A 27,924-nucleotide genomic window follows, 5' to 3' on the forward strand; every position below is an offset into this window, starting at 1 on the left:
GTAAGAGACTGATATGTTATTTTTATTGTGTATAATTATTATCTTTGCACATGAGACATAAAACAAAAGTTTTTCCTTTGTTTGTTTGTACACAAACTGAAAAAAAGAGAACTTTATTCTCATTCTTCTGGTTTTTGTTTTAAGTTTGTACTTAAAATGAAGAATTGGAAGCTGATTCTGTTTCTTTACTCTTTGCCTCAGGTAAGAGGTGAATGGAACATTATTTCTAAACTCTTGTTAAATTCAATTTATACCCAAATTAAATTTTAACTCTTGTTTTTGTTTGTCTTGCCTTTCCAGCTTTTTCTTCACTTACTGCATTCATTTCTCTCAAACAATAACTCTTAAAAATATGTTATTTTTAGCTCTAGCCATGTCTCTTCTTGGTATGACCCTGTTTTGTGCATTTCTTTCTTTTTTTATGCTTTCATATAAAATAATACTGATAATTCAACCAAAGCTTCCAGAATCCAGAAATCTTGTTCACTAAGCTTGTTTCTAAAAAAACATGGCTTCAGTGCAACATACTCTTAGCAAAAAGATAGCAAATCAGGCAGAGGAATACACAGGTTGACCTTTACTCTTATTTACAATGAGATTTGTTCCATCTTAAATGAAATGTCACATCCCCTGGCCTACAGACTGACCCATCTTCTTATCTGCCAGGGGCCCGACCTCCATGAATACTGCCATCTGGCGTTGATTGAGATTCATCCATTTTGTGCTGCACATGTCAATACATGATTCCTGATAAAAACAAATTATAATTTTAAAAAGTCCTGAGCAGAGTATATTGGAAGTGATCAAATCTTGGTGAATTTTGGTCTGTGGCCATCATTCAGAAAACATGAAGTCAAGTTGTATTTTTCTGAAACATTTTTCAGAAGTTTAAGTGAGCAAGATAGGCATTTTTGGATGGTTATGTTTCCATTGGAGAACTTGGCACTATTCTATGAAACAAGCCACAAATGAAAGGCGTGTAAAAGCTAGATGCATGAAATCAGTTGTCTTGAATGCAGTAGGTGATGAGTGGGGTCAACAAAAGATTTTTGGACCGTATCTGATTACATCTCAAGTTAACAAATGCACAAGAATGAATGTAAAATAAAATGCTCCTTTTCTTGGTATTTAAATACCATGCATTGCACCCCATTAGACCAACACAGACTTACTGCTCTTGTCACAGAAAGGGATTTAAGATTCATTCTCACCTCTTCTGCAGTAACTTTACGATAATTCATATTTGTCACACAAGCAATAAAACAGTTCTGAGTAAGCTTGTTGTACAGCTGTAAGAATTCTTTATACTGAAAATAAATGAGAAATTGATCATAAATTAAGTTATACATCTACATCAGGGACATTATTGGACAATTTACTCAGTTTAACTCATTCAACCATGATTGCTAGAAATATTTTAACTGCCCTGAGATGTAAGATAGCTCAACTGTGATAAAAAACATTGTATTTATGGTCTTAATGTGGGTGTGCCCTGATCTGCAGGTTTACTTTAAAAAGTAAATAAAATAGTACCCTTTTAATGACCACCTCTTTACATTGTCCATCCCTCACTGACAAAAATAACCTCTTGGCAACAGCCAGCCATTCAACAACAGATAAAGGTTCTACAATGTATACAGAACTTGATTTGAAATGCCCCTTTGTTTGAGAGATCACAGCAGAAATGATGTCACTTTATTGTGATATCAACTCATCACAAGTGATTTAACTTATCAGAGTAAGTTCAACATTTAAAGCTTACATAAAGTGCCATAAAAGTTTTGTTTTGGATGTTACTTCTTGGGTATATTACCAATTGGTAACCTGTCAGTCACCTGTCAGTAGCCTGTTGGTCATCTGTTGACCTACAGTCTGTGGATGTGTGTTTGCAGGGAGCTGTTCTTCACAATCACCCAGAAATCCACTTTCTTTAACAAAAAAGGATATGAAGAGCATTTCTCTTCTAAACCTTAACTTTTTATATCTGCATTAATATGATCTGAGTTTAGTATGTAAATGCTACAATAACCATTATGTGGAAAAAAAATTTAACCTCATGTGAAATCTGGAATCACACTACACTCCTACCCCCCCCCCCCCCCCCCCTCTTCCTTAATCCGTTGCAACTGCCTGATCGGCAAGTAAAGCTATACTTACATTTCAAGAGTAGTTTATTAAATTATCATATCCCTCCTGAGAATGAAAGATACCCAGTCATTTAGTTGATAAGTTAAAAAGAAGAACTATGAACGTTCGAACGAGTACTTCACTGCACTTCGCGTTAAAATCTTCGAGTACAAAAATACACAGAAATCCAAAGAGCGCTTGTTCAGAGGAAATGGTCTAAACTTAAGATAGATGAAAATAACCTACGTTTCGAGCAGCTAATTCATCGGCTATGAACCTTTCCATAAGAGGTGATTCTTTGCTTTGTAAACCTGAAACTCAGCCCCAGCCTGTCCTCACAGTTTCTAATGTGACTTATATTCTGTTTAACAAAGATAAAAACCGGATAAAGAATGCAAAGCAATTCGATACTCAATTTTTCTGTGTAAAGACTGTTTTAAGGCAGAATTTATATTACTGGCCCACGCTTCGTGAGTTGCTGAAACCTGCTCTAAGTAGGGTAGGGGATCGTCTGTCGTACCGAACAAGGGCAATGAGTGAACGGGAGATCGAGTCAGCAATCCAGTCAGCAGCTTATCAACTGATCATGCGCGAATGGATATCTGGCAGTCTCATCGCTGTCTATCTGTCATGATTATTCCCGCCAAATTTGTGCTAAATTGGAAGCTAACTTGAGTCGGCAGGGTTTGGGAGCATTCCTTCAGTCATAAAAGTACGTTTAAAGAGTCACTCGTGTTTGTATTTCAAATGTAAAAGATATATTCGCAAAAATTGTATTCGTCGTTTTGTGTTTGGCTGAGCTCTCATACATTGTGTTCCCTTAGGTTCATAAGATGGGTTATTTACAACGGCTGGAGTTAGAAAATTTTAAGTCCTATAAAGGAAAACATACTATTGGACCTTTCAAGCGTTTCACAGCTGTTATTGGACCTAATGGATGCGGTAACTATAGCTATATTCATTTGCTTAAGTTGTGTAGTGTGTAAGTTTCAGGTTCTCTGAGAATGAAAGCACGGAGATATCTTTAAATGGACAAATCAACAGTTGACTTTGTTAAGAGCAAAGCGTTAATTAACAAATAGAGAAGCCTTGACTGTGCTCTGTTCTGTTGTAAAGCATGCAGGAACTGGCTAGAGCACTAAAGAAGTGTAGTGAGAAAGACAAGACGCAGTCAAGTGTAGCTGCTTCCTAAGTGTTGAGCAGTTGGGAAGCAGCTAAAACACTCAAGAAGTGGGGAGAAACACTCAACTAAATCTTGTGTTTCTCCCTACACTTCTTTCGTGCTATAGCTTTTGTGCTCTAGTAAAGTTTACAACAGAACAGAGTCAAGGCTTCTCTACAGTGACTGATGTGGCCTTCCACTCAGTGCATTGGAAAGGATATTAGAGCATGCTCTTATTTTGTAACTTGAAGGGCAGGTGATTTAGTTTCTGAGGCTTGCTTCACTGTGATGACTGGAGATCATGATGAGCTAGCTGTGATAGACCTCAGCATGATCACAGTCGCTCTGACACCATCATGATAAGTATGAATTTTAACAGTTATGCCAGTTCAATTACATTTTTCGTCATTCCTGTTTTGTTTTTGAACACAAAATTTTATATACTATATGAGTTGTAGCTATGTTTGATTTTTATTACCCTATTTAAGCTTACAATGTAACTGAGCATGAAAACCTTTAAAACTTAGACTGTCCATTTTGTTTTCTCTTTGAGTATTTTCATCTCTGCTCATGTTATAATAATGTAGATTACAGCGCCTGGCCTGTTTACAAGTGTTTGTTTGGTTCTTCTGTTGTTACTTGCTTGCTCACTTGTTCCCAAAATTTCACTTTCAATTAATGAAAAAAGCTAGAGAGAAGTCCTGGAAAAGGTCAGACATAATTCAATTTGGCAGATGGTGTGACAGCTTTAGCTCAGCCCCATGCTCTATACTCTCATAGAGCATGCTCTTTCAACCAATGAGCAGCACACGTTAAATCCGAAACTTTATCATTAAATAAAAATTAGCATTGGTTATGGAACTGAGTGGAGTCCAATTTTGTCTGTAATAAACTTTATTATTAAATAAAAATTAGCAATGGTTATGGAACTGAGTGGAGTCCAATTTGGTCTGTAATCATATGAGTTAGTAACAAAATGGGATGACCACAAAACAGTAGTCTGATTTGTTATTTATTAGTATGATTATGAACAGAGTTTGACCATTAAAGTCCTGTAACCTGTCAATCAAAAATATGACAAAATTTGATAAGTAATGTAGCCATTGGTTATATGTTTTTATATAAAAAACAAAAGTTAAGTTGGTGGAAGGCTCATCAACAGGGCTGCCCAGCACTTGACACATACTTTCCAGTTACAATATATTAGGCATGATGCCTATGCTGTTCATTATATGAACATGATGCATACTCTGTCTGTAGCTGCTATGGGCAACTAAATCTCAGCAGATCAATCAGACAGTTTTTAACGCAACTTTATGATACATTTAATCTCAACAATTGCTGATGTAAGGTGGTATTGATTGGATCAGTTAAAACTGCCAACAAAATAGCGGGTTAAAGCTTATTATAATCTGAATTAAGCTAAATGCACCTAAAGCTACATACGGTAAGGAAAACTAAAACAAAAGTAACAATGAAAACTAAGTAATACAAAACTTACCTTTGTTGTGATGCTTTAGAATTACTGCCTAATGGCAAAGAAGCTGCACGACATGTCGCACAATGAAAATAATTTCTGCTTTGCAAGTGGACTTACTGAGTAAACTGAACAAACTGTGATGAACAATATTGTCGAAATACATGCTACGTTATGCAAAGTTACATAATGTGAGGTAGCGTAGTGCACGCAAAATTTGAACTGTGATTAATGTTGTTTGTACAAGAGCAATAAACAAAAAAAAAGAACAAGGTATTTGTGATCTACACTGTCCTTTGTGCTTAAATTGAGTTGGTGATAACCAATCACGTTCAACAAATTTTGTTATAGTTTTGATTAACATACCAATCATAACCATTACAATTGCCTCAAATGTGATTGGTGCATTAGCTGCTAATTTTTAGACAGTAGTGTTCTCAGTGGGACTATATGACTATATTGTTTTGTCAAACTGAATGACAAGTGGAACCCAAATCATGTTCTGGTAATTTTGTATGTGTTCTAAGTGAATTGTCAAGTCATTACTAAGAAAAAACAAGTAAGTGTGAGGAATAACTCCCTGAAAAAACCTGTTGACCTACAGGTGGCTGACAGACGGCCAACAGTCTACTTACTGTCGGCCAACAATGTTAAGTAGACCTGTAAGTAGACAGATGGTAATCTGTTGGTGATCTGTCGGTAACTTGTTGGTTACAGTATCATTGTAATACAGTCTTTATTGTCCAAATTCGGCAGACCTAAACACCACAGTTGATGGATTCCATATTGGAAAGGTTATCTAGACCCCAGTTGCCTACTCACTTGTGTAGCTCAAGCATGGACAGATTATCATATTATTGCCTTATAGACAAGATAATTAGAATGACAAAGACACTTGTACTTTAAATTTATAAATTCAAAGAAATAAGAAATTAGACTGAAGGTAAACATTAAGTATAACTACATGACGTACCAAAAGAGGTTTGCAAAGCATAATTTATTAGGGGGGACTTGAAAGCTTGGTCATGGGAGAGATCATAGCAGAAATGTTGTTGTTAAATTGTGATAACAACTCATTTTATAAGAGTTTCAATGTATTCAGACTCTGAGTAAGTAACTTTAACTTTCAAATTATCCATGAAGTACAGTCAAACTTTTGTTTTTCTTTTCATTCTTGGGTATGTTACCAATATTGCTGATCTTTTGGTTATCTGTCAGTTGGTAGTCAGCCAACAGGGTTACTCAGGGAGCTCTTCCTCACAATTACTAGAAAATGAGTGTTGGTCTTACAGATTCACTAACATACATGTGTCACTGGTGCATGACCAACAATAAGTTGCCTGTCATATAGCTTGTGGTATTGGTTAAACCTGTCGTTGGTTGATGAAGGGAAATGTTCTTTACTTCAACCTATTTTTCAGAGTTGAACAATGACTTTATTCAGTTTAAATACCTAAGGTTGACTCTTTTGGAAAGTTTATTGTGTTATGAATGACCTCTTGTAAATTAAACAAGTAACTTAAATTCTTATTTTATTAGGAAAGTCTAATTTAATGGATGCTATCAGTTTTGTATTTGGAGAACGCACACAAAGTCTCAGAGTTCGTACTGTTAAGGTGAGTGAATTTCCTAGTCCAGAGATACAATTTAATTTTTTTCACTATAACTTCTGTATTCATGTGTTGCCAAAAGGCTGTTGTCATGGTGAGGTCAAATACATAATAAATTGCTGGAATTAAGGTTTTTTAAGCTAAGTTTTGAATGAGTGTCAAGATAAAGTTATTTTTCACAGTGAGCCTAAATGAATGCTTAACTGATCCAATACTCAGAAAAAAATCCTCAGGGATAAGCTGCATTGACTACATGTTATGTTATACATATTACTTGATCACAATCTGGTCTCTCTTTTTCTTGCCCCAAAGGGCAGAAAGAAGAAAGAATCAAGGAACAGGGTCGACTTGATTGAAGATCATTAAAATTTTTTTGTTTATCTGACACAGGATCTCATTCATGGAGCTCCTATTGGCAAAGCTGTATCCAGTACAGCAATGGTTACTGCTGTTTATGCAGAGGAAGATGGAACTGAGATAAACTTTACAAGGAAGTATGTTATATAATTATGCTTTTGAAACCCTACAAACTTAACAATTAATTGCATACTCTCTTTTTAAGGTCTGTTTTTCTACACTGAATTTTTAAACATCAAAACTGGACTTTTACAGCACCACATAGTGTATTGCAGCACTATAAGTGGTTTGGTACTTGAAATCCAAAAGGATTTGACTCCCAAATCTTGATAAGATCACCAACAAGCATGAGCCAGTCACTACTATTTTGGGTTCCTTACAAAATTCAATTTAAACTACTTGCACTGAGACAAAAGTACATATCTAAAACAAAAAGACTTGTGTGGCTTCAGCTCTTGGTTATCTCTTAGAGATGTTTGTGCCCTAAATTTCTCTGAAGTTTTCCCGCTGTATGTGAACAATTTTGTTGGGTTCCTTGTGAATTTCAGTTTAAAAGGTTTTTTATTATTGTTATCAAGAGCTGTATAGCTTGTAAATCATTTCATTGTGATTCTTCTTACAAGGATTGTTGGTAGTGGCACTGAGTACAGAATTGATAACAAAGTTGTCACCCCACAGCAGTACACTTCAAAACTTGAAAGTTTGGGAATATTGGTAAAAGCCAAGAATTTTCTTGTGTTTCAGGTAAATCTTCAATAATTTCCTCTCCTAAGCATAGAATGGCAATTGAGGTTTGAGAGACAATTGCTTGGACTAATATTGATGACTGTATCTAATCATTGTTCTTACAGGGGACTGTTGAATCGATTGCCATGAAAACTCCAAAAGAGAGAACTCAGATGTTTGAAAAAATCAGCAGGTATAGTGGGAATAAGTTACTTTATTTATTACATTTCTCTTTGTAAGCTGTCAGACACCCTATTCATCTTTGGCATTTTCAGAGTATGATCTCAAATTTTGATACTATGTACAGGGTTAAATTTTTTTCACACAGCCAGGGCATCATATATAGCTTGATTCCATGTTACTCATAAATGCTTTGCTAAACTTTAGATCAGGTGAGCTTGCAGACGATTATGACAAAAAGAAAGTAGACATGCAGAAGGCTGAAGAGGAGACAAGTTTTAATTACCATAAAAAGAAGGTATGAAAGTTCTTTCTCTCACAGTTAATAATATTGTGGAAGATGTTGTTTCCAATAAGAACAAACTGCTTGCTGATTCATGGGGACCTTTAAACAAAATAATTGATTTGATTTTTATCTGAAATGCATTTCTATGAGATATGCCATCTGATAGGAATCAGAAATAAATGTTTCTAGTTTAAAAGATGACTTTTGTTTGTTTTCAACGTCATTTAAAAGTTGGCACATAATCAGACTTTCCTCTTGTAAATTGGGGAATATCTTGATCACTTTCAAGGGAAAAGAAAAATAACCCAAACTAGCTCTCTGTTATGTTCAGATCAATCTATATGGTTAGTGTCAAAAACATTTGGGTGGTTGGGCATGTTCAAGGCATTCAAAACCACAAAGTGTGTGGGCCATAAATCAAAGAGGAAAACTAAGACCCTATAACTTACCATGCTCACTGAGATGTGGATTGTCTTGGGAAACAAGGCCTAGTTTTATAGAATGCTATCAGATAATTGATGCACTTCCAAATGCAAATTAAGACAATTTGTAGTTGCTTTTCAGTCATTGACACATCTGAACACTGTTAAAGAAAGCAAGTTTCATTTTCTCTTCAGTGAGTTAATCTTGAACAACTCATTATTTCCAACAGATGAAAGGTTTTGGCTTTGATTGACTATTAACAGTGTGTCTAGGGACTGGGAAATGCAAATTTGTTCAGAATGAATTAAAATATGTACTGGAGTGATTGCTTTGTCTAACTTAGGGAATTGCAGCAGAGAAAAGAGAGGCCAAAGCTGAGAAGGAAGAAGCTGACAAATACCACAAGCTGAATCAAGAACTGGTAAGGTTCTAAGCTAACGTACAGGAAAAATTTTAATCAACATAAAAAATGTAGTCTTTTTTAGAAAAAAAATTGTTGGAGACTGGCTGAATAAGGCAATTACCATCACTAGCTGGATATGCAAGTCAAAACAATTCAGAGTGAAGCCTCTACTTAGTGAATACCTCATGTAGCAGATACCTATCAGTAATATTAAGCCAACTAAGTTCCTGATTTTGTCACCCATATCTACTCCAAAACTATCCTATATTCAGTAGACACCTCTACTTGGTGGATGCAGCACTAACATTAAGCCTTTTAGTGACCTAAGCCCTTCCAAGATGTTTTGTCATTGAGTAGATACATTGTGGTGCAATACAAAATGTAATGCACATACACAAGAAAAGGCTCCTAACACTTGAATTGATGAAGTAGTTAATGATATATTACTATAAAAATTGCATGATTTACTAGAACCTGCAAGAAGATGCCATGTGTTAGGTGGACACTAGCAAGGGTCCTATGAGTGTGTATTTAAAGCAGGTTTAACCATAGTTAACTGTGCTCTGTAGATCAAAGCAATCCAACAAGCTTTGTCTAAATTGATAATGACTATTAAGCTATAATATTTTATTATTATGGAAAATAATTTCCCAAAATGATACTGTTTGCTAATGTTGATAGGTTCTGTTTGTTCATTTTAATTTCATCAGGAAAGTTGTCAACTTGAAGTTAAGTTGTTCCAGTTGTATCACAATGAACAAAGTATAAATCACTTAACTAGTGAACTGAAAGCTAAATCTCGTGACTTGGACAAACTTGACCAAAGGAAAAATGAAATTGACCAGCAGCTCAAGAGTAAGAAACAAGACAGCGCTAAGTTATCAAGGGAGATGGCTTTTGTAGAGAAGAAAATAACTAGCAAGGTACCAAAATTAGAGAAAACCTCTTTTATATAGTTTACTACCAAAGTAGCTAAAACATGCAGAATATTTTCATGCATTAATTGTGTATCCAAGTCCACAAATGTTGCTAATTGCCCTGACATTGGTACAGCATACCATTAGGTATGAGGAATAATGATGCAGAGAAAAGCAAGTTACCTATTTTGTTGAAATAAGCACAGTATTAAAATAGTAGCTAACTTTGAACCATGCAGGAAAGTTTAGACATTGAATATAGTGTGTCACTCATGTATGCATAGCACTTTTTACACCAATTCTAGGCTTAGTTTGAGTTCACCACAGAATAATCTTAGACCAAAGTCATAATTATAGTTGGTAATTACAACAGTGTCATAACTTGAACCTGAACTTATGCAATGATTTCAATAGCGTTATTCTATTTTGTACAGGAAGCAGAACTGAACAAGAACAGACCACAGTATATTAAAGCCAAGGAGAAAACTTCTCATGTTTTGAAGCGGCTTGAATCTTCTAAGTAAAGACCTAAGATTTTATTTTTTTAACCCTTAGTGTATCAGATCTATTAGAGTTTTTTACTGGCACAAGATAAATTTTAACCCTATTGTGCATAGTGAAGTATAATGGGGCTTTTAGTACAGGTAGCACACTCTACTCACTGAGCTATTTTATTTGTATCATTATTTGACTTTGGATAAGGATTTCAGGAAATAGTAAGGTGCTTTATAAATGAAAGCAGAACTATCCCATTTATAAGTTATGGTTAGTTTGAGATACTTTTGATACTGGGAAAATTTTCCTCTGATCATATCATTATAAAATTTCATAAAATTTTGCTTTGAAACATTCTTTTGGGTGCTGTATTGTCACCTTAAAATTTGAGTATACATATAGATCAGTTCAACACAGATAGATAAATCTAAGGACCTTTCCAGCTAAATAAATAAAGGATTTTATCGCATACTCCTACTGGAGTGCTTTTTGATTGAGTGTAATAAAACCAAAACGAATTGAAAGTAGTCACAATGGCCAGACAGAAGAAAGGAGAATGAGTACTGAAAGTAAAACCTACCAACTTCCTAAATCATGGGAAAACATCAGTGACCAAGTCATGATTGGTTTTACTTTTGTATCTGATTGGTTAAGAAAGTGTTGCAAGTTTTCTGGACCAATCACAGAGGGTAAAAAAAAGCCATTGAGGATTACTTGCAGCACTCAATTGAAAATTGCTCTTTTTGTTTAACATGGATAAATTGAACAATAGCTGCAATAGTTTTTATGACACTTAGGTGAAACTTTTCTTTGCCTTTGAAGGAAAGCTTTTGACAAAGCCAAGAATGTTCATAAAAAGCATGAAGCTGAAGTAAGTTAAATGTATTTTCAGGAAAATATTGTAGTGATTTTAATAGGCAATACAGTCAAATATGTACATACTGTACATGCCTATATTTACACTGTTGGCAATCAAAATTGAAACCTTTTCTTTTGAAACAAGTTCAAAGTTTAGCATGTGCATTGAAGAATTAAAATTATTGAACAAATCAAAAAAGAAATTATAAACAAGGAAGTAATGAGGAAAATATAATGTGCATGAGATACATAATCTCCACACATTGCTTAAAGATTTGAAAATAAATTAACTGAAGGGAGTAGTGTAATGTAACATGCTGTTACAGGAAGTAAAATTATATGTGAAAGCTGTGTAAGAATGTTTTGGAAGACCCCTGTAAAGGTACTTCACATGGAGAACATCATTAAAAACCTTTTCATTTAATTCTGACAGATCAGGGAGCTTGAGCATGATTTGGATGAGGTTCGCAATGCAGCAGCAAAGTATGAGGAAGATGTGTCAGGAGCAAGTCAAGATGAAAATGTGGAACTGATGGATTCACAGGTGTAAAAGTCATACATCACTTCCTAGAATTAGGGAACAACTTATTTGTGCCATTGATAATTATAATTAAAATGTTCTTGATTAAGGGAAAATACATTCAGGTGTTGAAGTCAACCTGTACTTGATTGTTGGTTTCAAGATTGATTGTTACCATGCTTGATCAAGCCAACTTTCATAGGAGAATCTGATCACCTCTGCAAGGTTTTTCTGAAACTAAAGAATTCACAGCACTGAAATACAACAGAAATTTAACAGCTCAGCTACTCCAAGATTTTAGTGAATACACATCATCCTTTTGTCACTGACTTGATGATGACAATGAAACAACAAATCTTTATTGAAAGTCAGGCTTCAATATTCTTACTGGTTTTAAGTACAAAACTTTTCATTCCAACTACAGAAAGCTTGGTCACTCAACCAATAAAAACCAGTCACATTTCACAAATTCTAATATGTTATGAATATGGCCTTCTTCATGGTTGGTGAGGGTGTATGATTTTTAATCATGGGTTGTGAAGAGGTGCCAAGGAATGAAAGAGTCTAAAAATAAAAATTGTACATGCAAACTGACCATGAAGTAATTTGTTTCTTATATTAGTACTGGGATATTACAAATGTTTGTAACTTTAAATTGCAGTCAACTGAGACAAAGAAGTTACGAACTTGACATTGCCTTTATTAAGACCCAATCAGTTTTTTTGTTACATTTCTTGTTGTGCATAATTATTTAGATAGGAAACTAATAAACATTTCCAAAAAAAAAAAGACAAAATAAACACAATATTTTCACAAATTCCTTTGCAAGACTGAAAGGCAGAGAGCATAAGTTCAGTTATCTCAGTATTTGATTCTCATAAACATATTCCAAATCCCTCTGTGGAGTTAGTAAACATTCTATTTCTTATGTTTTATTAATAGGTTGAACAATATCATGCATTAAAGGAACAGGCTGGGAGGGAGACTGCAGCCCTTAAGTTACAGTTAGACAAGGTACAAACTTATTACAGTTAAAGATTGTAAGCTCAGTTCCCTTTTATTTGTACCAGATATTGTATTGTGAATAATTGAAGTTCTTTTTTTATGATGTATACATTAATTTTTCCTAAAAATTATCTCTTTGTTACCTTGTCACATCACAAGATTGTGAGAGAGCAGAACTCTGAACAGGAATTCCTAGACCAGTTAAAACAGAAAAAGGTGGATCTTCTTGCTCAGCAGAAACACAAGACAGATCAAAGGTGTGTGCTGGATTCTAAGAGTTGAGTTAACAAGAAGGGGCAAAAATTTTAACCATTTGTTTTTCAACTATATCTGCTGTTTCAAGTATCTATGCCTTGTTTAGTCTTGTGTTGGCTATACACATGACTATTAATGATAATATGGCCCAGCCCTCACTACAGATACCAAATGTCATTGTTATTATTACTTGTACAGTACAAGCAAATATTTAATAGAACTCCATTTGACAGGTAGCACCCCAACTTAGGTGGTCAACTTGTCAGCACTTATGGGCAATTGTGAAATGAGGAAAAATTGAAACAAACATTTTTGACTGAAGATTCAAAGCATTTTACTATGGTTTTTCTCATGATTAAATGCAGTTAAACAGAATATAAAGGAGTTAACAACAAAGAGCATCAGCATTCTCTAGTAGTCAGTGGTTTTTTTGCATATGCATATGTACATGCACTGGAATTCCATGGGCTCTGCGTGTGCTTTGAGTGTGAACTTGCAGCATTGTGAGGAGTGCCAGCTCATTGTCAAGGTAGTTTTCCCCACCCCTTCCCTTGCTCTTTCCACTGTTTATTCAGTGTGATGAATATATATGAGGCCTGTAGAGAAGAATCTTGGTTGTCCTCTCTATAGTTGTATTTTTGTTTTATATGGCATCTTATTTTTAAATTATCCAATCATAAACCACATGAATAACTGTGTCTGACTCAACAGGACTCAACTCACAGAGAGAATTGAAAAACTTGATGAATATATTAGGTTTGTAATCACTCATTTAACAATTTCTTCTTCTGACAAGTAAATGAAATGGTTGTTGGGGTAGACTTACATGTTTACAAAATTAAACTAATGTTTATATTTTCTTGAAGTGTCATTATATCTCAGGCATGGCTATTTTCTAGCACCTAATACTAGTTTTCCCTAACAATTTGTTCACACTGATAAGCATGAAGTTTTATGGGGGTTCATAGGGATTAAATAAATGTTGAAAAAGTTAGAAAATTTGCAAACACATTTTCATAGATGGGAAAAATATTGGAAGTAGAGAGAAAGTCTGAAAAAATGGTAAGAATTTCACTTAAACTCAAACTCAGACCTTTTAATTTAGCACTTAATTTCTCAACCAACCAAACATCAGAGAATGGAGACTCATAATTATTCTCTGATCCATTATGATATAAGATTAAAACATATGTTAGATACACATGTTAATGTTCACTTTGTTTTTGGTCCTGAAGCACGAACATACAAACAGTGGATAAGTTGAGGCAAGATCATGACAAAATGGAAAAGGACATCAAGTAAGTTCTTTTAAATTTCTACATCCACAGTATTTCAAGATATTAGTTTAAGTCATTCTTCATAGGTGATTAGATCAACCAGAACACTTTTTTTTTTCAATTTCCAAATTATGCTTTTCATGGGGTAGACAAAAGCTGGAAACATAAGAGCAAAGTCCATAAAAGGATTCATAAAGTGTGAGAGAGATGGGGAAGAAATTGGATAAAAGATGAAAATAAAAACATTAGAACATTTTGAAATGTGTGGCAATGAGTGTTCTCTTGCATCTGTTTAGCTATTATAAGTTTGCAAGCCTATAGAATTTTCAGTATCTTTTTAAAACTTGTCTTGAATGCCTTCCTTGTCAAATACAAGGAAGTCATTCTTGGAAAATGTCTGTTATTATCTAATATAAAAGAAATTAAAAATAAAACTAGATCAAAATTTTAACTCATAGTATACTGTGGAGGAAAATGTTCACCTTCCTTTCATTATATGCTATTTTCCTAGTGATGCCAACTCTCGTCATAGCGAAATAAGTCAACTTCTTGAAGGTGTACAGGGAGAATTAAATGAAGCCAAAATGGACAAACATGAAAGTGCTAGACATCAAAAGAAGCAAGAACTTTTGGAGAGCATGAAGAGACTCTTCCCAGGGGTTTATGGACGACTTATAGATCTCTGTGAACCAGTCCACAAAAAGTTAGTATACATACAGTCTTTTTTTTATCTTAATTTCATAGGTCCAAGGACTGTCTTTTTACACAACTGTTTGCTTTATTGAAAACTTGAGAACTGTGCACTAATGTCCACAGATCAAGTTGAGCTCAGTTGTATCAGGTGTGGGGAGTTACAGCTGTTATTGCCAGCCTAGAGGACATATTATGTGTATAGGTCTTTGGAAAGAAAGTCCCGAGTTAATTCAAGACAGAAAGCAATTTTTATTAAATATATACTTATTTATTTTTATGTTCTTGCTTCTTAGGTATACACTTGCAATAACAAGGGTCCTTGGAAGAAACATGGATGCCATTGTTGTGGATACAGAAAAAACTGGAAAAGACTGCATTCAATATTTAAGAGAACAGGTTAGTAAAGGCTTATACTCGCCTTGTATGTCCTTTAGTTATGGAATGGATGTTGCCTGACTTGTGAAAGAGGAAGCTGTAGCTACAAGGTGCTTGGCAGAGAGGAATAAGTTTTTATTTGCTCTTAATTTGAAATGACAGCTTTCCATTCTAGACTGGGAATTAAGAGTTGTGTCTTTTCTTCTTCCTCCAATAGCCTAAACCGGCAATTTTATGGTATTGGGTTTCTTAAAAAAAACTTTAGATGTCAAGATTCCCTTAAGTTGCGGTCATTCTTATTTACTGTGCTCAGTTTTAAAGTATTTTTTGTCATCATTTTAATTTTCAACAGCTACACAAACTGGAAAGACAAGAATATCAAACACATTTTACAGGGGTTTTTTTTAATATTTAAACTAATTGTTACAAGCAGAAAACCACCCACTGAATGCACAGGGCAAGCAAATTTCCATATACAACTGAACTGATTAGTATGTTGCATGCTAAACTGATTGGTGATTTTTTCTTGCTGATAGCGAGCTGATCCTGAGATGTTCCTTCCTCTGGACAGCATTCAAGTAAAGCCTATCAATGAAAAGTTGAGGCAGATTGGTGGTACTGCTAAGCTAGTCATTGATGTAATTAGATACAACCCACCAGTTGTCAAGGTATAATAGTGAATAGTTACAATCATTAAAAACTGCCTAAGTATGAAAATGATTGAAAACTCTACAATGGTTGGTTATGCTCTATGCTCCTAAATTGATGGGGACCCCTTTATCCCTAGGATAGACTATACCTTCACTTTTTGTAATTACTGTGGTAAAAAAATATCCTTTTGCATCAGTGTTATGGGCTTTAAATATTAAGGAAGAGGCTAATATAGAGTTTGAGTGAAAAAAGTTTTACTTAATGAGAGCTAAAAGTTGGCAAATAGATATGCTGCTGACTAAACTGTTGTTATGCAACTATATTTTGTTTGCTTTGTAGAAAGCATTGCAGTTTGCTTGTGCAAATGCCCTTGTCTGTGATGGAATGGAGGAAGCAAGAAAGCTTGCATTTGGTGGTGCAGAGAGAAAGAAGACAGTCTCCTTAGATGGAACACTTTTCCAAAAGTCTGGTGTAATTTCTGGTGGAGTAAGGTATGATAATGGTTTTTGAATTGTTCATATAATGTTTCAGAAATAAAGCCAAGTTGCATTTCAGTGTGCAGTGTCTGGAGTTATTACAATGCCCACAAATTCAGCTTTTTTATGGTATTTATGTGGCTAAGACATCTTCAATTAGATATAAATGGCTCAGTAGACACATTTACAAACTCAGTTCATGAAAGATAAGGTCAATGTTGCCAATGTTGATCAATGTTAGATAACTTGAATCCAGCTGTCTTTGTATCTTTTTTTCTATTTATTATTTTTTGGCACAAAGTGATCTAAAGGCAAAGGCTAGACGGTGGGATGAGAAGCAAGTTGAGGGAATGAAGAAAAAACGTGACAGCTATTTGGCAGAATTAAAAGATCTTAGCAAACACCGTAGGAAAGAGCCAGAACTGCAGAACCTGAGATCTCAGATTGATGGGCTTGAACACAGACTGAGATACTCTACTAAGGATAAAGAAACTACAGTAAGTCAGTTTCAGTTTACAGTCATCAGCCATGCACATTGTTACAGTTGCTTATGTCCTTATTTATTGCTATTTCAAGCCCCTCTAAACACCCTTTCTAACTTTCTTTGCTGTGGCAGTTACTTAGTTATTTAGCAGAATAAACCTACCTTACATTTACTCATTTCCAAATCCACTCTGACACTAAAAAGTAGGACTTTGATCAAAGTAGGGAAAAAACACAAATCCCATCATGCTTTGTTGGGCTTGGTTCTTTGTCATCCCACTTTAAGTGCCTAAACAGAGGCACTTTGGTCGTGAGATGTGCTTAGACATTCATTACATCAAAATTGTAGTTACAAGTGAGCTTCATGCATTCCTTGCACTTAAATCAGTAGGCATGTTTTCCATACTGTTCCCCATACATTTACTAAAGTGCTGAAAAGGACAATTTTTTTTTTCAACATTCAAGATCATCTTTAGTTGATGATCATATCATTTATTCTTGTGACCTTATTGGGTGATTCAGGGGTGATATTGCAAGACAATATCAGGTGCTAGTTACTTTTAGGTATCAAAGATTTAAACCTTTTTTAGTCTATGTACATGATGATCTCCACTCCTTTTGTACCTGTTATGGTAGCAACAATGTAACATATATGATTTTCACATATTCACAGTCACTGATAGGTTTTCTTGTCATTAAAAGGAAAAACAAACTCTTGGAGAAATTTCTAAGGAGCTGAAGATCATAAAGAAAGAACTAGACAGCCTGGAGGTATACCCACACACTCCTTAATGACTGTTCTTTTACTACATGTTGTCAGCGGTGACCTTGCCTTTCTTGGCATGTCGGCTTTGTTGTTAACTCCTGCCTGACTTACACAGAGAATGAAACTTCAAAATTAATGTTCTTTGCATTCTTTTTAGCCGAAGAGAGAGAAGTTGCTTCTTTCAATGGCCAAGAGGAGTGAAGAAATCACTAATACTGAGAAAAGAATGAACAGAGTGGAGGACCAGGTAAGCCATAGTAGTTATTATAATGTATGGAAATACGGTTTTGATAAAATTAAATCTCTTCCCCAGATTCTTCTAGCTTTCTGAATGATTATTTTGTCACATGTACTTCTTGATTGATTGGTTTAGTTGATTAATTCTACATATTTATCTTTTTATTTTTGGTGGAGGGGGTGAGTATAAATGGTGCTATGAGGAAAATAGCATTCACATTGCAGTTAAGTTGTATCCTCCGAAAGGATATCAAGTTTATCAGACTTAGTACCATCTAAACATGTATTTAATCTCAGGTTTTCAGGGGATTTTGTGAGCAAATAAATGTGGAGAACATAAGGTGTGTTGCTCTTTAAAGATAACTTTTTTGACTTTCAAAACCTTAATATCAGGAGCACTTTTTTGCCTGAATTTATGTTTAAGATTTATGAGAGGGCGTATGTACAGATTTATCTATTATTTAGGTTGTAATAATCTCCATAATTTTTTTAATACATGCAATTGTCAAAAACTTGTTTGTTTAAACACTTACAGAATATAATATATATCATTGCTAATGAGAGGCAAAAGTTTCCACTGTATACAAGAAAGAGGCTTTCATAATTTGAAAAAGAAGTATTGATATTTCTTGTCATATTATTTGTGTTTTGTCAGTTTGATGGTAAATTCACTTTGTGTATGGTAACCTTTAGTTCACTTTGAATCTGTTTTCTTTGTCTGAATTAAAGAGTCATTTGGCTTTAAAGTGATTCCTCAGAAAAAAAGTTATTAAACAAAATTCTTTTAAACTTTCCTTTAATGATTCCTACCAATGTTTATTTTGAAAAATTCAATGGAAAAAATAGTTAATTGTGCTTGTTTTTACAATCAGCAAATCTTCCCCCATTTTTGCTTGTACTGGCACTAGTCATGTACATTATTTCATCAGTTCACAGTAAATCTTGTGGTAACCAGAAGCAGGGGTTTTTAAAGTAACACTTCAAAAAAACTTGAAATGGTAGAAATTTTCTAGTATATGAACCAATTTGATGTATAATTTATGGAAAAATCATGCAATTTTAAACGAGTCCTTGCTTTCAAGGTAATAATTTGCATTATCAAGCAACAGGCTTTGTACATGCTTTTAGCTATATCTTTTTTTCCTTTTTTGAATTTCCCAATATAAAGGGGATAATTTGTACATTTAGATTATGCAATTAAAAAAGGTAGATCACAGTGCTCATTCAAAAGCTAAAGACCGTTTTCCTCTTCACCTGGTCCATTGATGAAAAACAATACCATGTTCTCAGAAGGCACACATGCTTATTGGCCTGATTATATGATTTTTATGAACAGTACAGGATACAGAATGCAACACTGAGGAATCACTTTAAGTCCTCCACACAGATTTCTAATCTGTGTTGAAAAGGGCTTCTGGATATGTTTTTCCTTCTTCATCAGTAGAGAATGGCAAAAATATAGCCCATTGTTGAATTGTTAACACCAAACACAAAATAAGGATGTTTAAGTTGGTTGTTCTGTTGCTGGCATAACCTGTATGGAAGATGATCATAAGGTATTTGATTCATGCAAGGTTGTGATCAGTAAATGACAAGGGTGGTGAAATTGATTCATATGAGCACAAGATCAACAAATTGTTTCATTTTTTTGTGTAAGTAATGTATGAAATCAGACCCTACGGTCCATTTGAGCTTTCTTAAGTCTGATTTAGTGCTCTTAGTGTTATTTTCTTTTGACAATAATCCTCTGTTTTTCACAATTTATTATACAAAGGCAATATGAAGAAAAACAACTTAAAGCACGGCTAGAGAGGGATCAACGCCGCCTAGAGTTTAACAACCAGGAGTCACGCCTCATAAATCAGGTTTAGAAATCCACATACTCTTTCTCCTGGAAGTTTATATGAGACACCTGTAAATATTACCTATTAACAACCATTTCACATGGTATCTTTGCATTTTATTTATTCATTTATAAAAGCTTTCCAGGAGATTTTTCTAATCTATAAAAATGCTCATTCAAAAAGAGAGCAGTGATTTTGTTAGCAGTATGAATGTGTGCACTGCATCCCTAAAACTCCCAATGTCGTGGTATTTTTTTTCTCAGAAAAGATATTTATGCAACATACTACTTTGTATGTCATCAAATCTTAAACTCTGTCATCCACTTTAACTGTAGTAATCATTACAAATCTCACTAGTTCTTATTGGTTAATTTTACAGTTGGAGTATGAGAAAGGAAGAGATACCAAAGGTATCAAATTTTTGAAAATGATTTTTCATATAGTGGCATTTTCATGAAGATGAGAAGCAATTTATCCAGTCTGCATCATTGAGGCTAAGCAATCTATAATAAAACAAATCTATAGTAAAAATTCTGTGTTGTATATGATTATGTCATGTTTGATGATTATGTCCTCAATGCCCAGTAAGTATGATTAGTGATGCCCCTTTTGATAGTTTACTATTAAGTTTGAGGATTGCTGGAAAACTTCCCCTTGTCAAATAGCATGTGACAAATCTAATCTCCACACACATTAGCTTTTATAAATTGCAGTCACAACCCTAAAACCCTCCCTTCTGGGAACCAGAAAAAAAGGAAAGAAAGAAGAGAAGCCAAACAAAACAATTATGCTTCCCTGACAATTTTTTTCCTCTAGAAACCAGGAAGCCTTTTCCCATCTGTTGTTCAGACAAATGCCTCTGTGCTCCTTTATTATTAAACCTTGACTAATGCTGTTGAACACATCTATGTATTTACAAAGATTTTGGTGCTCACATTAGTCAATAAGTCTTGATTTAAAAGGTTTGGTCAAATGGCAATTTGTTTTAAGGTCAACTAAAAAAACTGGAGGAAAGCATGGCAGCTGATGAATTAGAGATTGAAAAACTCAGAGGAGAGGAAAAGGAGAAACTGAAGGTAACTACTTCCTTCAATGCTCTTGCTTCAAGAATGTAACAGAAATTACTCTTTTTATGTTTTCACTTATGAGGAAAATTCACCATTTGAGACATATTAATTAATTAAACTGGTTGATTTATTTGCAGTTAATTGAGAAAGACACAACAGAGCTGGAAAAGCTGCGTTTGGAAAAATCAGCAAAGAAGTCTCAGATAGATGAGAAGGTAAACAGGGAATAAGCAACACTCGTGCAAGACATAATAACTATGTGTTTGTTCAGGTGTTTTTATGTTCAATCCTCTGTTTTGAATGTTTATATTAAAATAAAACCAATAGTTGCCGACCAGGATCTATACCTTGTTTGCATGTCTCTTCCAGGATCTGGAAATAAAGGAAGTCAAGAAAAGCTTTATGCATCACATGAAGGATGTTACAACTCATCAAAAACAAATCACTGCCATGGTGAATTTCATTGGAATTTTTTAATGGTTGATTTTTTTTTTAGAAAATATTGTAAGAAAGAGGTTTTTCATCAAGACTGCATTGATTGTATTGTGCTTTTCTTGTAATATACAATTTGCATGAATGTTCAGACTTGTTTCAGTAATCTTTCTGTATAACTTTAATGTATAGGAAACTCAGTTGGAGCAAAAGAGAGCAGATCGTCACAGTCTCTTAAAGTCATGCAAGGTAATAATGACAGAGTGCTGGTAATGGAGCATTTATTTTAGTTATGTTGTTTTTGTGTTTCGATGCACTTCATTGGATGATGGCTTAGGATGAATTTCTTAGTGAAGATCCTCACTTACTCAACCACTTAATGACTCATTTTATGTGCTTGTATTTGCATTTTTTAAATCTAATTTTCCTCTTTGGTTATATGACAATGACAGATGGAAGACATCTTCCTTCCCTTCAAAAAGGGAGGAATGAATGATATTGATCTTGGAGAACCTTCAAGTAGTCAGCCAGAAATGTCAAGTCAGGACCGAGGAGAATCATCATCAATGGAAATTGACAGCACAAGCACACAGGTAATCTCCACTGCTGACCCTTGCAGGGTACACAGAACCACTTGGAAAATTGTTACATGAAAACCAAAATTCTCGTTGTGGCCATCTAGAACATCATTGTAAACAAACTTGATGCCTGTCTTTGTATTCATCAAATTTTTCTTCTTTTACTTTGGGGGGTGACTAGGTTCAGAACAATTATAGGATTGATCAATAAGGGGAGATGAGTTGTTGATTTTAATGTGAATGATACTTTACTGCAGTTCTCATTTGATTATTTATGTTCAGTCCATTGATGTGGATTTTCTTCCCACAGGGGGCCAAGATCACTTATGAGAGGGAGGCCAATCTAATTATTGACTACTCTTCACTTGGTCGAAGCTTAAAGCAGGTGTGTTCAGTACAACATGTCAGTTACTAGGTGCTAGTCTCTCTTGACCATTGTTCTAACTGCTTTTGTTACTGATCAGCTTGAAGACCCATCAGAAATCCGTAACACAATGAATGAGCTGGCAAACAAGGTGAACAAGCTGCAGGCAACTTTACAGAGGATACAGGCTCCAAATATGAAGGCACTTGAGAAGTAAGCAATTTTCCACCAAATGAAAAAGGTGTTGTATGAACAGGATAACAGAGAAAGATAATAAATATAAATACGATATTGAATGGATTTAATATACTTTTTAACATTCAGTAGCATTTGCCCTCTAATTTGAAAAACTTAATCAAGGTAGCAATCAACCTTCCTCTTCCTTTTCAGATTATCTAGATAAAGCAAGGTTAACATCATGTAGAAGATAGCTAAATGTTAATTGCTAATTTTTTTTCAATTTAGATTGGATGGAGTAAGTAGTCGATTTCAAGAGACAAGTGCTGAGTTTGAGCAAGCACGAAACAAAGCAAGAAAGGCCAAGATTGAGTTTGAAACTGTCAAAAAAAATAGGTCAGCCATGAGTTGCATTGACAGTATTATGCCATGGTTTTTATAAGGCTCATAAAATGAGACACCTGGAAGTATCTCAACATAGAAATAACACTTATGTTTTAGAAGGTTTTTTGGATAGTGGGCAGGCATTCTTTTGTCTCAAATGCCTCATCTTTTTTGTTGTTCAGTTTGGAAAGGTAACTTGCTATAGGGCATTCTTTTTTGGTGAGTGGGAAGTAGGATAGTGTAGTAGCACAATAGTTAGTGCTGGGACTAAAACCCCTCAGTACCCTAAATGCAATCTCTTTTGCTGTCTAACTAATATGCTCCTGGGAAAAAGGAGCCCCTGGTGGCAGCTTAATGTAGAGGTAAATTCCCCCCTCCCCCCCCCCCCCCCCTTGGTGAAAAAATCCACCATTACTTTGATTGCCAACTGAATAGTGCTAATACTTTGTTACCTTTGTTATTATTGGTCAGGTATGACCGGTTTATGGATGCATTTGAACATGTTTCACAAAGAATAGATGACATATACAAGGTAACTGAGGATTATAGTTGAGTTGTGACATGATAGAGAGTTCTTGTAGAATGGTTCTTCATCATGTGATATTGTCACTTCATTAAGTTGTAAAAGAAATCACTCTAACATTTAACTCTCAACACAACTTAAATTTTTTTTGAATAGGTTTCTTTAAGCTGGTTATTTCTTTTGTTTTCTGTGGCATTGATTAGTCATTTTACAGTTATTCTGTATATCAATTATTATTTGGGTGGCTTATTTTGCAATGAAGTAAGAATCAAAGCAACTATGTGTGATGAAGAAGTCACTCACTTATATATCCTGTCCACAGGAGTTGGCCAATAATCCTAGTGCCCAAGCATTCCTTGGACCAGAGGATGCAGAGGTGTGACTGTTACATTAAGGAAAAACCTGTTTGTCTTATTTTAGTAACTTTGAGCAAGAGAATATGAGTGATTAAGTAAATACTAGTAGTTATTTAGCTACTTTGTGTTTTGAAAAATTAATTTTTTTATGTTTTTGCAGGAACCCTATCTTGGAGGAATCAATTACAACTGTGTAGCACCAGGGAAAAGGTGTTATTGCCCAGTCACCTCTTACTTATTTCTTCTTACTGTTACTTATCATACAGATATGTGAGACACCTTTAGGCAGGTTATTTTAACCTTCTCTGAGGGAAAAAAGAAGTATGTGATACGTTACTTTCCTTGCATTCATACCAGTTACACATTATCTTTCTAACTACTTAGGTTTCGACCAATGGATAATTTATCAGGTGGAGAGAAGACTGTTGCTGCACTTGCTCTTCTCTTCAGTATTCACAGGTAATTAAGCTAAAGGTAATGATACACTTGGCAATGACAGGTTATAACAATTTGCTTTTGTGTGACTGAGAATCTTTGTGGCTGTCACAGAATGTTGTCAAGGTAATGGAGATGCATAAATTTAAACTGGTTTCATTTGGTGCAACAATTATAGCCATGAATCAAGTCAAGAGTCTTGAATAAGCTACATTGTGATAATAGCAACCACTACCACAAGCATGTCATAAGTGTCATCTATCATTTTTAGTTTGTATTTTCTCAGCAGTTTTCTACGGTGGCCCATAGAGGACATGCCACATTTTTTTTTATTGCATGATAAAATCCAATATCATGCGATAACTGATAAATTATTGCACGATAAATGAAAAATTAGTGTGCAATAAATAAAAATTATCGCACAATAATTAATCATTTATTGTGCGATAATTAATCATTTATTGTGCGATAAATGGGAAACATGTTAGGTCACTTAATTGGCTGTCATGCACATTGTTTCCATGGATGACAATGGTTTCCACAGTTGAGAAGGTAGGTTTTGAGGTCAATAGTTCATTTTAATTACGTAAAGAGATCATTTAGCAGTACTTTGCAATACTTCTATGACACATAGCTCTGTGAATCAGTGCAGTAAACCTTGATTTTGCAAAATCTTACGAGACACTTTTAGGGATGGCCGTCAGTGTCTGAGAACGAGAGTGGATTATCTAATCTGTCTCGTTTTGCGAATTACAGTAAACTGAGCAGCCAACAATTTCTTTTGCTTCGCTGTTGCCATTTTGTTTCTATTGACCTCAAAACATACCTCCTCAACTGTGGCAGCCATCCACAGAAACAACATGTGTAACAGCCGATTATGTGACCTAACATGTTTCCCATTTATCATGCAATATTTTGATTTTATTGCACGATAAAAAAAAATGTGGCAGGTCCTCTATGGGCCACTGTAGTTTCCAGACAATTTCAGAAGATCATTGATTCATAAAAGTGGGCTAAAGAATAGTTTTTTCAATGTTTTTATTTTGATTTATTTCTTGAATCTCTCAAGCTACCAGCCTGCCCCATTCTTTGTTTTGGATGAAATAGATGCAGCCCTGGACAACACTAACATCAACAAGGTGAATATGTCTGATGCTAATGTTCACTTATTGTTCATTTTACACCCAAACTTCCCATTACACATCTCTGCAAGTTCTTAGAGAGGTTGAGCATAACTTTTACAGCAAATGCCAAAAATTTCTTCCCTTTGTCTTTTTGTCAATTGTTAACTTTGGTGAAACATTTGAATTAATCATCATTTTCTCACTGAGCCATTTGATGGACTTTTGTGAAAGTGAGTAAAATCAGAGTTAGTCGTTGTGTTTGTCATTACAGTATAGGTCATGCTTCAGCCTCTCAGTCTAAGAATTAAGATCTATTGCTTTGTGATAGTCTAATTTTCTATTATCTGCCACCTTTTTGGTTGTCAAGCTAACCTTTTACATTTCAATAGGAATTTCTGTGTAAAATGCAACCAGGGTATATGTTTAACAAGAACATCGGTGAATGAGGTGGTAACCATTCACAGCACGTAATTCATATAAGATGGGATATATCTTATGCTTGATGTATGGAAAATGCTAAATATTGTTGCACAAGAATTAATGTCTGTACTTCCAAATCAGTAGATTTTTGGTACCTTGTCAAGTCAATTCTCTACATAATTAGCAATAATGAAAACTTTTATTTGTTTAACGGTTTAGCTAAGGTAAAGTGTTATGATGAAAATATCACTTCTTTCTTCCTACCCACACAATTAAAAATTTTTACTTATGTAATTAATGCTGTTTTTTAAGGTTGCAAGGTACATTATTAATGAAACCAGAGAGCATTTTCAGTGCATTGTGATTTCACTTAAAGAAGAGTTCTACACAAGAGCTGAAGCTCTTATTGGAATCACTGCGGAGGTTAGTGTTTAATGCCAAGAACCTCTTTGTTTGTTTGTTATTTCTTTTATTGGGTCAATTTCATGATTCAGCAACATGTCTTGGCAGTGCTTTTATGAACTCTATACAAAGGAGCACAGCCACTTACCCTTAATTCTCTCCTCTGTATTCATTACATTTCTTACACTTTATTGCACACTGCTTACCCCCTTTCTTTGCTCCTTCTTGTCCTCTATTAAAAAGAAGTATATATACTACTAAATGTAATGACACAGATAAACAGTATCAAGTATAGCTGATGCTTTTTTATTTCAACATCAATCAAAAATGGAAAACTTTTTCCATGTGTTGCTCTCTCCTTGACTTTCGTATTCAATTTTCTCTGCAGCCTGATAAGGACTGTACAGTGAGTCGGGTGTTTACTTTGGACTTGACTCAGTATCCTGAGTAGCAGAAACAATAAAGTGGATACATAAGCTTGTTAGGGTTAGGAACACTTTCATTCTGAATAAAATCATACTTAGTTTGGCGAATCTGTGTTATGTCTTGTTTTTCGTTTTAAAGTTTTGGAAAATGAATTGTAAAGTATGGAAGATGGGGTGGCTCTGTGGTTAGTTTGATGGTAAGAGGATTGAGAAGTTATGATAAACACACTAAAGGCATAATTTGTGCTGTGCTTTGTGGAAGGGATAAGCTTCTTTAATTATTACTAAGTGAATTTTGAATTGGTGTGGAGGTAGTGTAAAGATCTTTTTTTGGATGGAATATTTCCATCTGTGATCTGTGAATTCTTCACTTTAAAGGTGGGTTATGTACTGTGATGGTTGGGGTGAGTGTAGTCTGGAGAAGGACTGTTGTTGATAGTAGTGACTGATGTTTCGATGACCTGAATAGAAGTAATTATCAGAGTAGAGTTGAGTTCATCTTGTCTGTGGTGATGGCTTCGGCTTGGGTCATTGAATAATCAGTTACCACAAACAACAGTCCTTCTCAGACTACAGACTGCTTGCTTTTCAGGTAGTAGAGGGACACTGAAGACTAAAGGATGCTTAATTCTCTTTCATTTCATCTTCTTTTCATATTTAAAATTTAGTTGAGGTTTTAATTCAATTTGCTCCTTATATACTCTCCTTCATTATTCTGGTGGGTAGTTACCCCCTAAAACCTATTTTAGGAGGTAATGTAGCATAATTTCAGTTTAGATTTTTTTCTTTCCAAAAATTCATTGTAGCTTTTAAATTACTCTGTTTCCTCATGCCTTTACTCAAGAAGAATAAAAATGAATGGAAGATGTTTCTATGTCATTTTCAGTTATTTACATCCAGGAAACTTAAGTTTGTGTTTATGTTGTAGTGTTTAGTGTTAGTGTTGTGGATTTTGTGATTTTGTTTAAGTTTGTGTTTGTGTTGTAGAGTTTTGTGGTAGTGCTGCGGATTTTGTGATTCTGTTTTAAGTTTGTGTTTGTGTTGTAGAGTTTTGTGTTAGTGTTGCAGATTTTGTGATTCTGTTTTAAGTTTGTGTTTGTGTTGTAGGTTTTGTGACTCTGTTTTGTTCTTACCAGCCACTGTAGATATTAAATCTGTACACATGTGAAATTCCTAAACACAACTTATCAAAATCCTGTATCTTGACCCTTTAAATCTCTCTACAATATCACACCTGAATCACATTAAAGTCATGAGAATATAGGAAATGGTCATCAACAAATAAAGCTTTTGATTGGTAAACAAATTCTCCTTGTCAGCACCTTAAGAAATGTATAAAGAGCAGTATGGAGAATATGCATACGGATTTGAGGGTGTAAAGCATTAATGCATTTGAAACAAATTTAGTGTCAAAGTAATATGTAAATAGTTTATACTGTACTGCTTGAATGGTTTGCACTTAGAGAGTTTGTTTCAAAGCTGTACATCAATATTTCTGCAACCATTTTTTATATCTTTTTATAAGGGGTTATTAGCTTTTCACCAATTAAGCACTGCTATTATGGACTCAGGTCTAACAGGTTGAGAGTAAACAAGTCCCCTGACCTGCTCCAATGCCTTTTAGAGGATGTTTC

The 27,924-nt window shown here is 34.6% G+C and overlaps 2 protein-coding genes across 4 annotated transcripts; one reads left to right on the forward strand and one right to left on the reverse strand.

The window, feature by feature from the left end:
* Position 1: 1 nt before the first annotated feature.
* LOC113680370 (mitochondrial import inner membrane translocase subunit Tim10 B) lies at positions 2-2,697 on the reverse strand. 3 transcript variants are annotated; one of them, XM_089192046.1, is made up of 5 exons: positions 2,585-2,667; positions 2,374-2,488; positions 1,534-1,659; positions 1,212-1,307; positions 2-747 (listed from the first exon to the last, which is right to left on the reverse strand). In XM_089192046.1, the coding sequence occupies exons 2-5, from the start codon at positions 2,410-2,412 to the stop codon at positions 622-624; spliced, it is 387 nt and encodes a 128-aa protein (XP_089048172.1). In that variant the 5' UTR covers positions 2,413-2,488; positions 2,585-2,667; the 3' UTR covers positions 2-621. The 3 variants fall into 3 exon arrangements, with proteins under 3 accessions (XP_089048172.1, XP_089048174.1, XP_027053195.2); XM_089192048.1 differs by lacking the exon at positions 1,534-1,659 and having other exon boundaries at positions 2,585-2,697; XM_027197394.2 differs by having other exon boundaries at positions 2,374-2,677.
* LOC113680368 (structural maintenance of chromosomes protein 1A) lies at positions 2,695-26,398 on the forward strand. Its single transcript, XM_027197392.2, has 41 exons — positions 2,695-2,839; positions 2,952-3,069; positions 6,306-6,382; positions 6,767-6,870; positions 7,357-7,477; positions 7,585-7,652; positions 7,847-7,937; positions 8,692-8,769; positions 9,462-9,674; positions 10,103-10,188; positions 10,986-11,034; positions 11,455-11,565; positions 12,484-12,555; positions 12,706-12,803; positions 13,513-13,557; positions 14,037-14,099; positions 14,590-14,781; positions 15,065-15,167; positions 15,683-15,814; positions 16,137-16,288; positions 16,575-16,770; positions 17,459-17,527; positions 17,680-17,769; positions 18,057-18,100; positions 19,534-19,624; positions 19,983-20,013; positions 20,594-20,679; positions 20,808-20,885; positions 21,040-21,123; positions 21,295-21,351; positions 21,555-21,695; positions 21,991-22,065; positions 22,145-22,257; positions 22,510-22,617; positions 23,077-23,137; positions 23,451-23,504; positions 23,645-23,694; positions 23,869-23,943; positions 24,989-25,058; positions 25,776-25,886; positions 26,254-26,398. Exons 2-41 carry the CDS (start codon positions 2,961-2,963, stop codon positions 26,314-26,316), a joined length of 3,711 nt encoding a protein of 1,236 aa, XP_027053193.2. The 5' UTR covers positions 2,695-2,839; positions 2,952-2,960; the 3' UTR covers positions 26,317-26,398.
* Positions 26,399-27,924: the final 1,526 nt, after the last annotated feature.

The sequence above is a fragment of the Pocillopora damicornis genome, chromosome 13 (assembly GCF_964200805.1).
Source record: "Pocillopora damicornis chromosome 13, jaPocDami1.2, whole genome shotgun sequence".
Classification (NCBI taxonomy): domain Eukaryota; kingdom Metazoa; phylum Cnidaria; class Anthozoa; order Scleractinia; family Pocilloporidae; genus Pocillopora; species Pocillopora damicornis.